The sequence below is a fragment of the Phaseolus vulgaris genome, chromosome 2, assembly GCF_051622355.1.
Source record: "Phaseolus vulgaris cultivar YP4 chromosome 2, ASM5162235v1, whole genome shotgun sequence".
Classification (NCBI taxonomy): domain Eukaryota; kingdom Viridiplantae; phylum Streptophyta; class Magnoliopsida; order Fabales; family Fabaceae; genus Phaseolus; species Phaseolus vulgaris.
Window position 1 is genome coordinate 35,813,864 of NC_143499.1, and position 20,723 is coordinate 35,834,586.

Genomic DNA, 20,723 nt, shown 5'->3' on the forward strand with positions numbered 1-20,723 from the left:
CACAAAGGCACACAAAATCATAGTACAAGTTAGGGTTGACTTAACCGACACTGAATTAAATAAATGTAGTAAATGAAAGAGATGAAGTAAATGAAGTAATTGAATGTTGATATAGAAATGAAGGTGGATGAAGTAAATGAATGTGAAGAGATTTATATAGAAAGTGAGAGAAGAAAATTGTGGAGCTTTAAATTAAAAATAATCTATGCTTCCTATTCGTTGTCACGAAGGCATACGAATTCATAGTATAAGTTAGCGTCGACTTAGCCGACACTAAATTAAATAAATATAAATATGATATGGGAAAATGTTGTGCGACTCGTATCTTTTTGGGAAATGATCAACATATTTTGGTGTGAAATTTTATTTGCTTGATCTTCTCATTGTTGTTGAGTTTTGGAGTAGAATGTGGTTTTATTTTTACCATGTTTAGTGGTTTTTTTTTATGAGTTGGAGTACCTTTAGTACTCTAATTTATTATATTTTTTATTATCAATACAAAAATATAAATATTAAAAATAAATAAAATTAGCGCTTTCTAGATTGACCCTAATCTTATTTATTTTTTATAATTAATAACTGAAATGCTTCTTGAAGAATGATGGTAATTAGTATATGATCCAAAATGTCACTACTCATAGGAATGGGTGTAAGAGGTGTAGGGTACTCATTAATGGAGTCTAAATGGGGAAGGGTTATGTCATTTTCACTATCCTAATGTTGCATAATGTATAACCTCCAGTGAGGTTAAGCTTTTGGGATTAATCAATATATCAGACTAATAATTAAAAATGTCTCTTGCTAGAAGGGTTAAGACACTCCAAATATCTTAGTTATATTTGTAATATTCCTTTTTGTTGAATAAAAAAATAATTATTTGTAAAAAAAGAGTCAAAGTCAAGACAACTTAAAATACAAGAAAGCGGAAAGACAATTTCTGTGTTTAATCATTTAGGATTGACCGCGTAATTCATATTATACATCGAGTTCGTCTTAGTTTAGTTAATTCTTACAATTTTTTATATATAAATAATGTTTGATTTTTATACAAATAAATAAGTATTCTATAGTATTTTCATAAGTAAATTAAATTTTACTCTAATTATTTTCAAATCAATAAAAAAATTAAAATTTAATTGAGAAAAATAAATAAAAGATTATAAATTGAAAGGATTAAACATAAGAAAAATTAACTAAAATAATTATAGTGTGGAGTGATAAAGAAAATTTTGTTTAACCGAATTATATTATTTGTTTTATTAAAATTAAGTTTTTAATAAAAATCCTAATAAATTTATGGAATCATAGGTCTATTTCACTAATGTTAAATTGTTTGATTTTGTTAATTATTATATAAAATGTAAACAAAATTTAAAAAAAAAATATGAAACAAAAAAAAAGAAACATAAGGGTGGAAAAAAATAAGAGAGATAGGTAGGATGAAATGCAGTTATATATACAAAAAAATTGTATTGTATTGAATGGGGAAGAGAAGAGAACAAAAATATAAAGATGAACGCATCTTTGTGCCATAAAGGACACCTACTTGTTTTTTAAGCCAAACTTGTATGAAAACAAAAAGTTTCAATTTTATTAAAAACATGGAGAATGACTAAGCTATCAGAGCCTATATGATGGCTTTTTCTAGAACTATTATCCAAACCTAGGGACTCAAACTCTGTTTAAACAACCATGAAGGTTGGGACAGGAGTTGATGAGATGTTTAATGGTTGTATACTCTATATCTAAAGAAGAATTTAACGAGTTGAAGAAAGTCAAACAAGTTGGGAGGTAAATATGGTTGCGTATAAAAAAGTGACCAAGTATCTTCACAATGTACTCAAAATGATAGGCATTATGAAAAGCAATCCACTGAATATTATTGTTGCAGAGGAGTCCTGAGAACATCATCAGCTCGGCAAATCGCACAATGCTCACTCCAAACTTTCGATTCTTGTCAAAATTCATGCCTTGACGGAGTAGGGCGATTGAGTGAGAAACATGAGGATGGCGTGTCACATCGAACTCACAGAAGTAGAATTCCCAAATGAAGAGGTTGGAGGTTCCAAAGGTTGGAAGGTTTTCATGGTCGTCTGAAATTGTGAGGCTACTTGGATGAAGTGCATATAGTTCATATTAGCTTTCATCACTACGTAGTTATTTTATGGTGTTCAGAATGTTGGACGCAACTGAAATACAACGTCGGGGAACTCTGTGTCCATAGAGATGAAAGGGTACAAGACAATTATGAAATAAATCAACTCGAACTCTGATTCAAGGTTGTAAGACGGCACTGATCTCGTCATCACAGAACCACAAGGGAGGGTCATGCTGCTATAAAAGTAGTGATTTTGGGGTATAAAAGTATTATAGTCAGAAGGATTGGTGTGGTTCTTTTGTTGTTCTTGATGGGTAGAGAAAGAGAGATGGGAAGAGAAAGCAACAACAATAGCAATATGGCCCTCCCTTGTAGTTCTTTGATGACAAGATCAGTGTGGCCTTACAACCTTAAATCAGAGTTTGAGTTGATTCGTTTTGTCATTGCCTTATATGCTTTCATCACTATGGACACGAAGTTCCTCGGTGTGGTGTTTCAATCGCATCCAACATTTTGACAACCACAAAATAACTATGCATTGATGAAAGCTAACTTGGACTGCATGCACCTCATCAAAGTGGACCTCACCATTCCATACGGCCTCGATAACCTTCCAACGTTTGGAACCTCCAACCGCTTCATTTGTGAATTCAACTTCTGTGAGTTCGATGTGACATGCCATCCTCATGCTCCCCACTCCATCGCCCTCCTCTGACGTCAAGGCATGAATTTTGATAAGAATCGAAAGTTTGGAGTGTGCATTGTGGGATTTGCTGAGCTGATGATGCTCTTTGGACTCCTTTACAACAATAATATTTAGTGGATTGTTTTTCATAATGCCTATCATTTTGAGTACATTGGGAAGATACCAAGTCAACTTTTTTTATACGCAACCATATTTACCTCCTAACTTGTTTGAGTTTCTTCAACTCGTTAAATTCTTCTTTGGATACAGAGTATACGAGTTAAACATCTTATCATATTTTTTTGCAACCTTCATGACAGTTTAGACAAAGTTTCTGAGTCCCTAAGTCTGGATAATAGTGCCAGAAAAAGTCATCATGCTATAATAGCTTAGTCACTCTCCATGTTTAAAATTAAAACTCTATTTTCATACACACAATTTGACTTGGAAAAACATGCAGGTGTTCTCTGTTGTTTAGAGATACCTTGATTTTCCTTTTTTTACTATCTTTCTACTTCTCTTCTCTTTTTAGTACAATACAATTTCCACAATCTCTTTTTTCCACCCTTATATATGTTTCTTCTTTATTAATACATTTATGTTGTGATGGAATAAATCAAGAAATAATAAATGTATTCGCTTTTCGAAGCTCATTGTACAATGGCTAAGTAATTCAAATCAGTGTTGGTTTTGTCCCTCTCTTCTAAATACACTCAACCAATGAAATTTTAATTGATTGCTTTTGGGTACATGACCATTTAATATATCATCTTTTACTTCTATTTCTCAATTAAATTTTAATTTTTTTATTGATTCGAAAACAGTTATAGTATAATTTCATTTGGTTATGAAATACTATAGTATACTTATTTACTATACATTTTAATCACTTAGTTATATATAAAAAATTGTAATAATTTAACTAAATTAAGACAGACTCAATCTATTATATGAATTACACTATCACTAGTAAAAGATCAAATACACATCTTCCCGCTTTCGCTTAAATTTATAATTTTTCTAATACTTAATTATTGATTTAGTATTGAAAAATATGAATTAAGATTATACTTTAAAGTCAATAATCAAGTTACAAATGTGTGTATAAATAAGACAATTACTTATAATGTATTTTTTATTTTGTTATGAACAATTACACTTTTATAAATGATTATTTTTTTAGTGAAAAAAAAGTGTGATAAATATAAGGGGTGCATTAACCTTGTACAAACAGATGTTGCTTATAAGCATAATTATTAGTATGATCCATTGATTAATCCCTAAAACCTTAACACTGTAACTTCACCATAGGTTATATATTATGCAACGTTGGCATAGTGAAGATGACAAGACTCCATTAATAAGTATCCTACACCACTCCTATTAGCGATAATTTTGGATCATACCAGCATTCTTCATTTATAATTTATTAATTTATTTCAAAACTGTTTTTAATAAATTATTTACAGTATTATCTTCATAAAGAATACTGACTTTTGATATTACTCTTGCATCACCTATAACAACTAGGCGATTTTATTTTTATATATTTATAATATAGAAATTCATTGACAATGTTGTTAACCTTTTTTTTATAAAATCATCCATCAATTATAATTGTATTACGTAGTTTAACTTGTAATTTAAATATAATGTTTATCGATAAAATTAAAATTTAAAGGCATAAAATTTACCTTTTATTGATCGCTTGCCTTCCCTCATTTTGTCAGATAAAACACCCTTTCAATTATTATACAGCCAAGTTTCATCTGTTACATATTTACGTATTTTTGAGAGCCTATGTTGTGCAATAGTAAATCATCCCAAACACAAATTTGATCCCCGTGCTCAATGGGGCGTCTTTATTGGATATCTACCTAATTTAAAGGCTACAAATTATATGATTTTGAAGACAAATTATTACTTTTGACAACACGATCCATTTGCTGTAAAAGTAGTCATCAGTATCTTGAAAGTCTAAGAAACAAACCAATGTGTCAAGGTCATCTGCCAAAAGCAAAATATCGGGTCATGACAAATGCTTGTGTGGAGCTAGCATGGATACGTTATATCCTGTGAGACCTCGTGACTTTGCGAAACAAGTTGGGAGTCCATGATATTTACTCACCAACTTGAGGGGGTATTGGAATTATTATATTTTTCATATAGATGTATATAGAAAGTGTATCAATGTATAATATACATGGTAAAAATAAGACAATAATTTGGTGTAATTCTTGATAGAAAGACATAACATATGAAGTAGCAAATTATATGGAGCATATCTCTCCAATATGATTGTATATAAATAGTAGGTATGCGTTGAATGAATTTAAAGAAATATCCTTTCCGTAATATTTGATATAAATGGTATTGCATTCATAAGAAAATGTTAAGCTTACAATATTGTCTTTGTTATAGTATTTGTTTGATTGAAATTAATTTTAAAAAGAAATCCTAAAAAAATATGTGGAATCATACATCTATTTTACCAATGTTGAATTGTTTGATTTTGTTAATTATTATTTAAAATGAAAATAAAAAAATACTAAATAAAAGGAGATTACAATGTTCATTTCAACCAATTAATTATAAGGATATGTTTGACCGAATTCTCCATATTTCACAAATAGAAGTTACATAAGTTTCAACCAATTGTTGGATTGAGTGTTTATCATTATGCTAAAAATTATAACTGATAGTCAGGACATAATTCTTTTTACTTAAGAGTATAACAATTTAAATGTCATGATTTGACAATAACTTGACATACCTGACCTCTATTAGGGAACAATATGTCACCTGCAACATGTCATGTGTGTTATAAGTGTTATAACATATTACAGTAATCATATGTTCCATCATTTATGGTCCAATTGTAGTTAGTGCACACTATAAGAAAATAGTTGTTTAGCATCGACTTAACTGACATTAACAAGAAAAATTCGACATTAATTAGTCAATAGCGCTGGATTCGGATCACACCTAAACCCTTAAACCAGTGACATTATTTCATTAGCGTTGACTTAGACTTAGCCAACACGTTTTTTATACTAATTTTTTAACTAAAATAATTTAGCGCGAGCTTGACCGACACTAATATTTTTTATTTAAGAATTTATTTAATTTTGCATCGATCTTATTTTATAATTTATTTAATTTAGCGTCGAATAAGTCAATGTTAAATAAGATCTATTTTTAATATTAATTAAAATGTATCGATTTGATCGGCGCTAATGAAAGCAATTTAAAAATAAAGTTTTTCGTAAAATGCCTCATCCTTAAATAAATAAAATATAAACAAAAAAATTGTGGATAAGAAAATTTATCATCTTTAAATTAAAAATAATCCATAATTTCTATTCGTTGTCATGAAGGTGCATAGATTCATAGCATAACTGATTTAAATAAGTATAAATACAAATCAGGCATAGATTGTGGGACTCTATATTTAGAAAAAATAAATAAATACATTAAGCAGATTTTATTAAAACCGACTAAACCGATGCTAATAGAAATATTTATTTAATTAAAAAATATAAATAATCTTATAATTTTTAATTTCTTTTTAAAAAATTAATTTTTACATCACATTAATTAATGTTAATAGTGTTTAAATTTAACTAACACTAATATTTGAAAACTAATTTAATATTTTCTCGTAGTGGCATATGAGAAGTCAAGATAAAGTTGTGTCATGGTGGCACAACTTTAATTAATTTTTCTTTTAACTAAAATCATGTTACTTTAACACGGCTTTAGGGTAACTAAATTATTTCACGTTTTTAAAATAATAAATATTAATATATTTATTAATTATTTAATTATATTTGAAATTAATTAAAATTGTGTATTTAATTGTTATTTTATAAATAACAATTTTATGTTTGTAGATGGGTTTTAAAAAGTATTACCTTATAGTTTATGTAAATAATAATATTAATATGTAAAATATAATTTATTTTAAATAGTATATAAAATTTTGATGTGAAAAATATAACTTTCACAATTGTATAATTGTATTAAAGGACGAGGAATGATAATTTTAATAAAAAATTTAAGATAGTAAAAATGTGTTTAAAATTATTGTTTTGTTGAATGATTAGGTTTACATTATAGCTTATGAGTGAATTTATGTTGCAGTTGAATAAAATAAAATGAAGTATAAATATACGAATAAAAAAATAGAAAACTAATAACAAAATTGGATTACAATATTAACTTTAACTAAAACAACATAGGAGGTTGTAGGATCCTCTCAGTCTTGGACTTGAAAACTTACGTGAGCAAGTTAGTAATACAATTTTTGCTTATACGAGATGGTCTTGTGCACCATCAGACTTATCACCCACCTAGACATTACATGATTTAGAGCCAAAACAACATGCTACTAACATCATAGCTATTTCAATTGCAATCTTTGTAAGTATACAATTTTTCCATATTAATGTCAATGTTATGCAAATCTTATGGACTCCGTAATCTTGTTAACCTCATAATGAAAAACATAACGATGATGACGATATCAATGATAATAATGATTCACCTCCACTTCTACCCCATTTAATGATCACCCTCAACAAATAAGAATATCACTTTATGAGACGTATTGGTATAAATGAATTACTTATAAAATTCTCCTTTATACTCTTTATTCTATAATGAAATTTACTCAATTGTCTATTTTTAATTTTGTCCTTTCTTACTATCATTTCTAAAACATCACCTATTACTCCTACTTATTCTCGAAATTCACAATGATAATGCTTTTGAATTTTTATTTTTTTTTACAGTTACAATTGAACACAATAATTGAATAATGTAGCCATAAACTGATCTTCAATTGTTAATATAACACATTAATATTCCTTCAAAGAGGCGAAGGGTCTTCACGCCGCGTATTATTCAAAGTTCAAAGTTTAATATATGAAAATAATTAAAGCAAGTTATTAACTGAAAAAGTGAAAATGATATAAAGATATTTGTCATAAAACAATAAATCTATAGATATAAAGATAAAACAAAATAATATTTTAAAATATAAATATTTAACTGCTCATTTTACCACTTAATTATCAGATAAAAGTAAAACGTATAAACTATACATTATTCAATAAACATAAAATAAATATCGGATAAACAATTTATGTAGATTAAATTAATTTTGTACAGTATTTTCATTTTATAAATGTAGTTTGTATTGGACAAAATAAATAGTTTTAAAGAAATTGAAATTTAGGCTGTAATTGTCAGTAATTTTTAGTTTTAACTTAAAAAATGTGTTTTTTTAAATGTTGTTTTCGAAAGAAGGAAAACAAAAGGATGTAAAGTTAAAAGAAAGAAGGTTGATGAACTAGTTACTTATTTAATTACTAATTATCTAAATTTTAAATTTGATAACAAAATATTTGATAGTTAATTAGATATCAATTTAAAAATTATTTAAAAATAATATAAATTAATTTAAAAATCAATTTTTTTTAGTTTCTAAAATAGCATGTAAATTAATTATTTTTTATTTTTAAAATTGATTTTTATTTCATGATTTTTTTTAGTGTTTATTAAAAAAATTGAAAAAATAATAATTACAATTTTGTAATTAATTATATTTTTATTTATTATATTTAGAAACACAATCGGAAAAAATAAATTTATTATTATATCATATAATTAATTAAATATACATTATCAAAGAGATAATTGATTATTATTTTTCTTAATAGATTCTTTTTTAATAGTTTTAGAAATCAACTACAAAAGGAACGTAAAACAGATAAAATAATGATATGCTATTTTAATATATCAATCTCCTGAAATAGATAAGTTACTTATGATTTATGTATATAATCATATCCTCAAAAAGAGAAAATAAATATTTACATTTTAAATATATCCGGCTCAAAAATAAATAAGATAAGATTTGAGAGTGTAATCTTATATATTTTTCTTTTTAAATCTAAGAAACTCTAAAACATTGAAATATTCAATCTCAAATCTTGATATATTTAATTAATATCTTGAGATAAATAAATAATGTGATTATAAGATTAGATTGAATAAACTAATTATATCTTATTATCTTTTGTAAGCTAGGTGTGATTGGGCTATAAAAGTAGTGTAGTGAGAATGACTGATGTATCGGAAGAGAGATTGGAAGAGAAAAAGAGATGGAAAGAGAAAGCAACAACAACATGACTCTTCCTCCTGGTTCTGTGATGACAAGATCAGTGTGGTCTTACAATCTTGAATCGGAGTTTGAGTTGATTCGTTCTATCATTTCCTTATACCATTTCATCTCTATGGACACAGAGTTCCCCGGTGTCGTCTTCCAGTCGCATCCAGTATTCCGACAACCACAAAATAACTACGCAGTGATGAAAGCTAACGTGGACAGTATGCACCTCATTCAAGTGGGTCTCACCCTTTCAGACGGCCACGGCAACCTTCCAACCTTTGGAACCTCCAACCGCTTCATTTGGGAATTCAATTTCTGCGAGTTTGATGTGACACAACATCCTCATGCTCCTCACTCCATCGCCCTCCTCCGACGTCAAGGCATGGATTTTGACAGGAATCGAAAGTTTGGAGTGAGCATTGTGCGATTTGCTGAGTTGATGATGTTCTCAGGACTCCTTTGCAACAATAATATTCAGTGGATTGCTTTTCATAGTACCTATGATTTTGGGTACATGGTGAAGATATTGAGCCAACGCTTTTTTTATATGCAATCATTTCTACCTACAAACTTGTGTGACTTTCTTCAACTGGTTAAATACTTCTTTGGATACAGAGTATACGACGTTAAACACCTCATCAGATTTTGTCCAAACCTTCACGGCGGTTTAGACAAAGTTTCTGACTTTCTAGGTTTGGATAATAGTGGCAGAAGAAGTCATCATGCAGGCTCTGATAGCTTAGTCACTCTCCATGTTTTTAATAAAATTAAAACTCTCTATTTTCATACAAAGTTTGACTTATCAAAACATGCAGACGTTCTCTATGGTTTAGAGATGCCTTAATTTTCTCTTTTTACCATCTTTCTACTTCTCTTATCTTCTCTTTTCAGTACAATGTAATTTCTAAATTCTACTATAATATATATCACTTCAGTTTATCCTACCTTTCTCTCTTCTTTTTTTCCACCCTCATGTTTCTTTTTTCATAATACTAATAGTTGCAAATTAGATGACTTCGTCATTGTACTATTCTTTTGTTTAGTATTTTTTATTTTATTTTGATTTTATATAATAATTAACAAAATCAAACAATTTAAGATTGAATAAATAGATGTATGATTCCATAAATTTATTAGGATTTATATTAAAAAATTAATTTCAATCAAACAAATAATATAACAAAAACAATATTGTAATGCTTAACATTTTCTTCAGTAATATTTATATTGTGATGGAATAAATTAATATAATGAAAACTTATTTATTTTGCATTTCTAAATAAATGGTATCTAATAATAAGTAGACGGGAGAATAGGACTCGTTTTAGTGTGATTTAAAGTTATAATTAAAAATAAAACAAACAACTCACCTAGTATAATTTAATATTATTCAGTAATATTTTAATATAAAAGTGTTCTTTTATTGGATAAAGATTGGTTTTAGATTTTAAAATTGACAAAAAAATGTAAGATAAAATAAATAAAATAATTATTTTAAATTTATATATATATATATATATAGATATGCTAAAATAGATAATTAGTTATGATTTACTTATAATCATATCATCCTGAAAAAGGAAAAATATTTAGATGAATACAAAATCTAAAAATGCATTCCGAAAAAGAATTTATGAAATTGAGAAAAGTGTTCTAAAAATCCAAATTCAGAAATGTGGTCGGAAAAAAGGTTCCAAAAATATTTTTATCCTCACCCCTATTTTAATTTAGAGTATTTTTGTCATTTCACTTTATTATAGTTCATATAATTTAAAATTCTCTTGATTCAGGTTAACTTTTTTTATTTTATTTAGTGTCCGTTTAATCCACGTTATTATTTTATATTTTTTAAATTTTTATTTTTAAAAAAAAATTGTGTATTAGATCTGTAAGTCAATTTTGTTAGTGTTAAACATTACACAAACTCTCATACTATCAATTAAACCAATATTAACAAGATATTTATTATATTAAAAATAAAAATAATTTTATTTTCTTTTAATTATTTTGTTACAATTAATTTTCTGTTTTGCCTTAGAGTTGTATTAACATAAGTTAATAGGATCGCAATTTAAAACTTAATTTAATGTTTTCTTATTATTCGATTTGATTAATAGCAAAACGTATTTAGTGTATCATAAAAAAAACTTATTGTATATTAGTTTTGACTTATGGAGTGCAAAAATTGTAACGGACGTAAAAAAAAAAATACAGCCACCCCACCATCTTTTTTCTCTCTCAATTTTTTTTTTTATTTTCTCCATCTCTCTTTCAACTTTTTTTTCTCTTCTTTCTCTCTTCATTTTTTTTTCCATACCTCATTTATTTCAAAATCTGATCATGTCATGTTATAGTTGAGGAGTCACGATGCATTTCTACTCTTGATCAGATTTTCAAATAAAGTAAGTTCATTTTTACTCTAAATATCTCTTATTCTCTATCTTTCTCTACGATTTAGTCTTCAATTTTAGTGGGGTCCGTTGAGAAAAATGTTTCTCTCAACTTGATTAAGCTCATACTAAAATTTAGTAGTATTTGAATAAATTGCTATAGGTCCCTAAAGTTTGGGTAGAATTTTCATCAGAATAAGAAATTTAAGTTAAGAGAAGCTAACTTTAATTTTTAATAGTATCCTAGGTTAGAAGATTTGGATGCATAGATGTTGTTTGTTTATATATATACTGTTTAAACTGGTAAAAATATTAGATTTTGATGGTTTCGGGTGTGTTTGGATTAGAGGGTGTGGGGGAGTGGAAAGTTGAGGGTGAGTGGGAGTGGAAGTGTGAAGAAAGTTGAGGTTGTTTGGATTGGGGTATGTTAGAGTGGATGTGTGAGGAAAGTTTATTGAAAATTGTGAGTGATGTGATAGTTGTAAGAATATTATAAATTATTTTGAATAGTAAAGTTTGTGAGATTACAATTTTACCCTTGTATATAAAAAAAGAATAAATAATAATTAATCCTATTTCATATTTTAGTTAATTATAATTTAAAATTAAAGTATAATTATATTATTTAACATTTTATTAATTAAGAATTATTTTTTATTTAAGTTAATTTATGTACATCATTTTAATGTTATAAATGATTTTTTAAATTATGTTATGTTATATATATACAAATATATATAAAATTAATTTTAATAATATTTTTCATTATTATGAATAGCAAAATTAATAAATTTTAAAAAGAAAATATAAATTTAAAATATAACATGAATATTAAGTAGGTGTCAAAATATATAATATAAAGTCATTACATGAAGAACATAATAATGTTAATTAGAAAAAGAAAAGACATTCCCAGTAATAACATTTGAATCCTTCTTGTGGAGACCTTCAAACGGTTTTCTAGAAGACATATCTTATTCCGTTGTATGATAATAATTTCATCTTTTTCATCGGCAACGTCTTCAATGCACCATTTGAAAAAATTACAGCCTAGAACCATGCCACTTCTAATCTGTTTTGAAGAAAACAATAAAATTGAATAATGAATAAGTTTAACATAACATTCTTAAGTTTGTTTCAAACCTAATTGAATAAATTTTACCTTGTAGTTGGGACAGCCCCAAAAAAAATTTCCAGCATTTTTTTGTGTTGTCGCTATTCTCAAAACAGCAAATTGTCCACAATCACAAATAGGAGCAACGAAGGCACTTGTGCTCTCAGTAGCATGGGTAAAAGCACAACGTTTTTGCACACTACAACCAGTACAACTAGATGACAACGTGTTATGATACGCAGACATTGAATGACACTTAAGCAATGGTGTTGAAGTAATAAGATGGTAAAAAAGTTGCATTAAAAACAATATGATTATGTAAATAAGTAGCATGAAAAGTAGCATAAAACCTTAACAATAGCAATAACAATGTCAACGTCAAAAATAACAATAACAATTCATTAATGTTCAACATGAAAATTAGAAATAAAAATAACAATGATAATAACATAATGATAAAACACTCAATGGCCTTGATGACGTCGAATGTCACTCAGAGTATCCTCAATTCTGTCCATCCTTTGATCAACCCTGTCAATTCGGGTATTCATGTTTTGTATGCCGAACAAAATTTGAGTTAATAATTCCCTTTGAGTGGGGTTTGCCTCCTTAGGTTAACCACCTTCAACATCTTGTGCTGACAATTCATCCTCTTCATCATCTTCTTCATCATCTTCTTCGTGTGCATGGTGAGGTCTACCAAGTTGCCATATGCCATTGACCTGGAATATATTTAATTTTGTCATACTTTTTTTGCCAAAGTAATGATTCCAGCCTAGCATTATTGCTTGTTCATTCGACAAGTCGAAGCCATACACCTGCAAGATCCTCGTTATCAAATTTGCATATGGGAGAGGCATCTTGTTATCCTGACATTTGATGATGTGTTGCATGATGTAATGAGGCCAATTAGTGCGTACATTATTCTTGATTAACCACATCATGAAAATATCTTCATTCAGTAGTTGTGCATAGTTGCTTCCTCGAGGGCACAAGATATGCACCCATGTGTAATGCAATAGTCCGTCGTTCATTTTCAGACTACCGACATTTTTTAGATTTTCACCTTCAACATCTTCACGAATCATGGACGATAATGCTAGACCTCGATCAAAATTCAGTTCCTCAGGGATCGTCCCAGAGGTTAACTTAAGACCATCATACTGTAGATGAGCAATGGTCATCCAATCTTTTTCTTTAATGTGTATCATTTTTCCGCAAATCTCAATGGCAAGGTGACCAACAGGTGTGAATTTTGCATTTGTATAAAATAATCTTACCAAATCCTCATAATACGGAAGATTAATTCCAAGGAAAGGTTGTAAACCTTGCCAATTCAGAAGATTTTGGTATTCAAATCCTGGACCAGCAAAAAATGGAGTATGCATCACTTTTGGTGGTAATACTGCTCTTGCGTGAAAGTTCTTTTCAAAAACCACCATTTGACGCCTGGTACTGAAGTATCTTGAATAATCAAGAACTTCTGGAATCCTCGTTGGTGGAGGAGGAACGTCAACATCTTCTGCTGGAGATTTACCCTTACGGGTTCTGTTACGTTTGTGGGATGATGATGCCATCTATAATGCAATTACTACAATAAATAACTAAACAGAAGTTAACATAATATCAGAAGTTAACATAATATCATAAAGCAATAGTGCAAGTTCAGAAAGCAAAATATTACATTGCTAATGAAAGTAGAAGTTCACAAAGCAAAATATTACATGTCCAATAACTAACAAAGACAGTCGAATATTACATGTCCAATAACTAACAAAGACAGTCAAATATTACATGTCCAGCTACTAACAAAGACAGTCGAATATTACATTAATAATAATTAAAGGTAACCCCCACGCAGAGATATGAAATCAATGCCTAGTCATAAATCCAAACAATTTTGTCATTCGACGCTTATATGGCATCCCAAATAGTTGCTTAACTCTTCCGGGATGGTCACATAAAAACTCATAGCATTGATCCATGAGTTGTTCATCTTGAATGCTTAGCTCCACGAGCATTGCCCAAATATCAGACTCTGAGTACTGGTATGAGGCATGGCGTCGATGGTGGTGTACATGCTCAGCATATAGGTCGTTTCTTCATCTAATTTCGGCAGCTATATCTTGAGCTGTTGTTGCCTGTGCACGAGCAATATTCACCAAATGAGAGGCATTTTCATTTCCATCCTTCATTGATGACACGCATTGTTGAAGATTAGTATTCAACATTGCAAATTGTTCATCAATGTCGTCCATAGTGGGGCCTTTTCTCTTTGATCCTCGGGATGAGGATGTGCCCGCAGAGCCAGCAGATGGCATAGAAAGAGTGTTTGATGGTGTGTCTGAAGGAGTGTCACTAGATTGGAATTGAGGAGCAGGTGATCGTGGGACGTAGTCATCTGCCTCCTCAAAGTTCGGTTGTTCGGGGATATAATCCATATTATTCTCCCCAAGGTTGACACTGAAATTGGTCATGTCAGGAGGTGAATTGATGTCACGGGCTGTCCTGACCCGACTTCCCGTGGCTCTATCATTGGACCACAACTCCTCCATAAGGTCATAATGGCGTGAAACGCCATTTTGCTGCAGATGGTTTGGCCTACATACATTTCACATATTAGTATATGATGCGAAATGTGAAGTTAAATGTAATTGTTACGTAAAAAAGTACTTATCATTGTACCTTAATCAGCTCACTCCAAACTTCGTCCTCGGCTTCAAAAAGTTTGGTGGTTTGGTTCCATGCGAAACCACTCAATCCACCAAACAAATCATGGATTTCCCTCCACATGTCTTTCAGGCTTTTTTGCCGATTCTTCACATTATTTTTCTTAATACCCGATAAACCAGCCTCATTTAAAGCCATAACTATGTTAGTGTATCCTAGAGTGGTCCAGCTACCAACAATTCTACACCCTTTTCGTACCTCGTCAATCATTGCATTCAGCAAAATTAGGTTCATCTTCGTCGTCCACTTGGTGAACTCTCGATAAGAACCTGATAAATTTGAAGCCACATTTTTTCCGCGATCCATTTAATTAACTTAAATAAAGTTAGGATGACAAACATTGAAAAATGGTAGAAAATATATTATTTCATGAAATTAATTGTTTACATAATCTTGTCACATTTCGTTTGCTATAACGTCCCTAATATCACATCCTATCCTGTAATCATGTTCACGAGCATGGGTGGTGCTTGGTTGGATATCTTGTTATAACAATTCATTATCTACTTCTTCAAGCAGAGACTCATCATTGTCAATCCCGCATAGAAAGTTATGCAGAATACAACAAACTAAAACAATTTTTGTCATAGTATCCACATCATAATGTGGCTCAGTCCCACTGGCTATAATTGGAAAACGTTTTTTAAGCACCCCAAAGGTTCTCTCAATTACGTTCCTAAGTGATGAATGTCGACGATTAAACAACTCTTTTGCATTTTGTGGCCCTCTTCGCGAATATTCTTTCAAATGGTATCTCACCCCGCGATAAGGTGTTATTATATTTCGTTTTAACATAAAACCTGCATCACCAAGATAGTATTTTCCTACAAAGATTGTGGAAAGCTGGGTTAGTATATACTACTACAACCTTTTAATTTTTCTGCACACCCAATCCCCTATAACTAACCTTCTGGAATAACCAAAGGATCGCCTCGTACCAAAGCATCTTTCAATATCCTTGAATCGGAGGCAATTCTTTCCCAACCGGCTAAGACATATGTGAACTTCATGTCAAAGTCACAGGCTGCAAATATGTTTTGGGTTGGCCAATCTTTTCTCCCTCGAAAACGAGGCGCATCAGCACGTGCAACCTTAGCACGTACATGACTCCCATCTATGGCCCCTAAACAATCCTAATGTAAACAAAAATTCATAACTTTAATTAAACACAAACTAAAGAAGACAATACACATAATTTCAAGTAATGTTATTATCAACAAACCTTAAAATAGGGGAAAAATCGACTGTTGTTAAGGATGTGTGGTTCTACAACCGTTCCATTTGGTTGAATTAAGAATTCCCCCTCCAACCTTAAAATTGCACTCAAAACATTATGAAAGTGACGGAAAACTGTTTCTCCAGACCGATGGAAAAAGAATGACACACTTCGATTCTTCACATTATGCCCAATAATGTGTAGAAATTTCGCTACTTGTTCTTCCACGGTTGATCGATATGCATCTTTAACAAGTCTAGTTCCCCGTATTCGTTCACATAATTTAATGAAAGCTTTCGGTCCCATGCGAATAATGTGACGAGATTGTTCAGTGTGAACCAAGTACTCCATCAATTTTTGTCTGCGACGCTCTTTTTGTGGTTCAGACTCACTGATACAGTTGCTTGTAGTAGGCACCGTGCGTAACAATTTCAATCCAAAAGCAATCATACAAAGAATCATGACTGATGCACCTTCATTATTTTTTTTATTTGTTCTTCGATTTGTGAAATTAAATTCATGTTCGTCGCAACAAGATCGTCATAAATTGCAACTGTTTCCTCAAAGTGTATCATCTCTGCCTCGTCATAATTTCTTTCCGAATTCATACCGAATGCGGTTACCGTATCGGTGTAAAAGTACACCAATAGAGTTACCCTAAAACGTACTTTTAATTAATTTTAATAAAAAAATTCATAAAAAGTATTATATCATTCAATAACATAATTTAATCAAACAACAAATAAATATAAACAAACCAAATAATTTATGTAGAATCTCAAAAAATATTAACTAAACATTAACAAATTTTATTTGTATTTTGTAAAAATATTATTTACAAATAAAATTTTTCTTATGTAAAATTTTTCTGACTTTTTAAATTACTATAACATTTAATTCTAACACCAATAATTAATGTGAAATACAAATTAAAAAAAATTAAGTCAAAATCATATTTCTACTCAAAACTTTGACAGTTTTTTTTAATTACTACAACATTTTTATAATGTTTTTAATTATAACATTAATAAATTATGTTAAATCTACAAAAATAAAACCCTATAAAAATATTTTTAAAATTTTGAATTCCATTATGTCTAAATTAAATTTTGTAAATCTTTTTTATAAACAATTTATTTTTAAGTAAATAATTACTTTGTACATTTATTATTAAAATATCAATTAAAAATACAACTTCTAAAATATCAATTACTTTTTAAAAAACCCACAAATTACAAATTTCTATTTCCAATTGTAAAAATATTCATTTTAAAAACATTAATTTTTTTCTTATAAACAATTAAATCTTATAACAAAAATAACTAAAACATTTTTTTTTAATATTTTTAATGATAATATTAATAATTTTTGTCCAATCATTTTAAATAAATAAATCTATTCTCTTATAAACAATATTTAACTAAACTTTTTCAGTTTTCTTTAATCACTACAATAATTTTTTATTTGATTTAATTATAACATTAATAATTTATGTTTACTATAATCAAAAACCTAAACTTTACAAATTTTTGTTTCCATTCTCTAAATCATTCATTTCATACAAATAAATATTTTTTTAAATCTTAGAAAAATTATAACTATCTACAAAAATTAAAACAATAAATCAAATAAAAGAATTAATTTACTAACTCCTTAACATAATTAACTAAACTAAAGTCTAAACAAATTATATTACAACCAACATTAATTTACTAACTCTTTAACATAATTAACTAAAACATAACTTTACATAAAAAAAATTTAAAAACCTGAAGATAAGCAAGAACAGCACAATAAGATGATTGATAGGATGACGAACACCAGTGCCTGAAAACCACATAAAACAAAATAAGAAACACAGAATTTCAAAAAATTTAGAACATAATCGATTATCCCTTCAGTTATATACATAGGATAATCGATTATCCATAGATAATCGATTATGTTAGTAGGCAAAAATCAAGCATAATCGATTATGACAATAAATAATCGATTATGACCCTTTTTCCACACTTCAGATAATCGATTATGGGTTGAAATTTTTTACAGATAATCGATTACTAACTTTGCTTAATCGATTATCTTCACCATAATCGATTATGTGACCAGTTCTAATTCAGCCATAATCGATTATGCACCATTCAAAGACATGCTCTCACCTCAGACGAACCCACAGATGAACCCAGATGAACCACAGAGATGAACCCAGGACGTGAGATGAACAAGCTATACGTAACTCAAGCCCCTAACACAAACTATGATGGCTTACGAATCTCTCCAACCACACTACACTACACTCTCTAAAGGCTCGCTTTCTTTGCTTTTCTGTGAATGGAGGAACCACCTTCATGCTTCGTGTTATATAGTCAGCTTCATTCCACACCCACCTACCTCACCCACTGCATTCACTCACCTTTCACAGTTTCACACACGGTCAAACGATTCCTGAGCCAAGTCAGGAATCTGAAGCTTTCATGTGGCATGCATGCAGGGGCACTGTTCAGCACAAAAGCAAGGACACCAAAGTAACTTACTATGAATGACGTGGCACTCCCTCTCTTCAGCTCAACTTTCTCTTCATCTTTGGAGAGAACCCAAATTCACTCTCATTTCTCTTTCCTTCCATCCTCACCCGCAACAATTCATGGATCCAAATGGGGTGATGTTGTGACTTCCGTCATCGCCAACAGGACCACCCCTGGAACCAAACAAGCCCTTAGTGTTTAAGTGTTGTTTTTTTAATGTTAAATAGGATTTTGAATGTTATGGATTGCATTTTGAATTATATTGAAGATGAAAATGGTATGGAACTTTTTTTTATTTTTTTTTATCAATGAGCAGCAGGAACTTTAGATGTAACCCAAGACCAAACATTCAATTGGGCCATAGAAAAGATTTCAGAGTGATCCACCACTCCACCGTTGAAAATGATCTTATTCCTATGATTCCAGATCTCCCTTACCACAGCAATCCACACGATTCCCAAAACTGAGTTTGACAGATACAAATGTCTTACAAAAAGAGAACTGAATAAAATTTTAGAGGGATCAATGGGAGCAACCGACACCAAACCTTTGTATATGTATTAGGAATGTATTGAAAAACTTCAAGTCTGTATAGAAATCAATAGGACTTGTATTGTAATGGTTAAATATATTTTCTAGGGTGTTACAAAAATAATAGACAAATTGTTACTATATATAATTTTAATATATTCTAATCAATAATTCTTGAAATAAAATAAAATTGTGATGTAGTAGAAATAAATTATATTCCCATCATTCAAAATTATAAAACAAAAAGTAATATATGAAAATAATTAAAGTAAGTTATTAACTGAAAAACTGAGAATGATATAAAGATATTTGTGATAAAAGAATAAATCTATAGATATAAAGATAAAACAAAAGAATATTTTCAAATAAAAATATTTAATTGCTCATTTTACCACTTAATTATCAGATAAAAGTAAAACGTATAAATTATACATAATAATCAATGTATTTTTTTATAATAAATATCGTCTGACCAATTTATGTTGATTAAATTAATTTGTACAGTATTTTCATTTTATAACTATATATAGTTTGTATTAGACAAGATAAATAGTTTTAAATAAATTGAAATTTAGGCTGTAAATGTCTGTCATTTTTAGTTTTAACTTAAAAAAATGTGTTTTTTTTTAATGTACACTTTATGTTGTTTGTGGAATATAGTTCATGATTGAAAGGTAAATTTTATGCCTTTACATTTTAGTTTTATCGTTAAACTTTATATTTAAATTACAAGTTTAATACAATTATAATTGATGAATGGTTTTATTAAAAAAGTTAATCACGTTTTTAATGAACTTTTATATCATAAATATATAAAAATAAAATCGCCTAGTTGTTATAGGTGATAGAAGAGTAATATCAAAAATATAAGATCATACTGTAAACAGTTTATTAAAAAAAATTGAAAAAAATAACTACAATTTTGTAATTAATTATATTGTTATTTATTAAATTTAGAAACACAATCGGAAAAATTAAATTTATTATTATATCATATATTAATTAAATATACATTATCAAAATTGAGATAATTGATTATTATTTTTTTTAATAGATTATTTTTTTTTGAATAGTTTTAGAAATCAGCTAAAAAAATGTACGTAAAATAGATAAAATAATGATATGCAATTTAAATATATCAATCTCCTAAAATATAGATAAGTTACTTATGATATACATATATAATCATCTCCTCAGAAAATAAATATTTACATTTTAAATATATCTCGCTCAAAAATAAATAAGATAATTAGATCTAA

The 20,723-nt window shown here is 28.9% G+C and overlaps 1 protein-coding gene across 1 annotated transcript; it reads left to right on the plus strand.

Annotated features, from left to right (window-relative positions):
* Positions 1 to 8,950: 8,950 nt before the first annotated feature.
* Positions 8,951 to 9,802, plus strand: LOC137809849 (putative CCR4-associated factor 1 homolog 11). Its single transcript, XM_068610914.2, has one exon. It carries the CDS (start codon positions 8,951 to 8,953, stop codon positions 9,800 to 9,802), a length of 852 nt encoding a protein of 283 aa, XP_068467015.1.
* Positions 9,803 to 20,723: the final 10,921 nt, after the last annotated feature.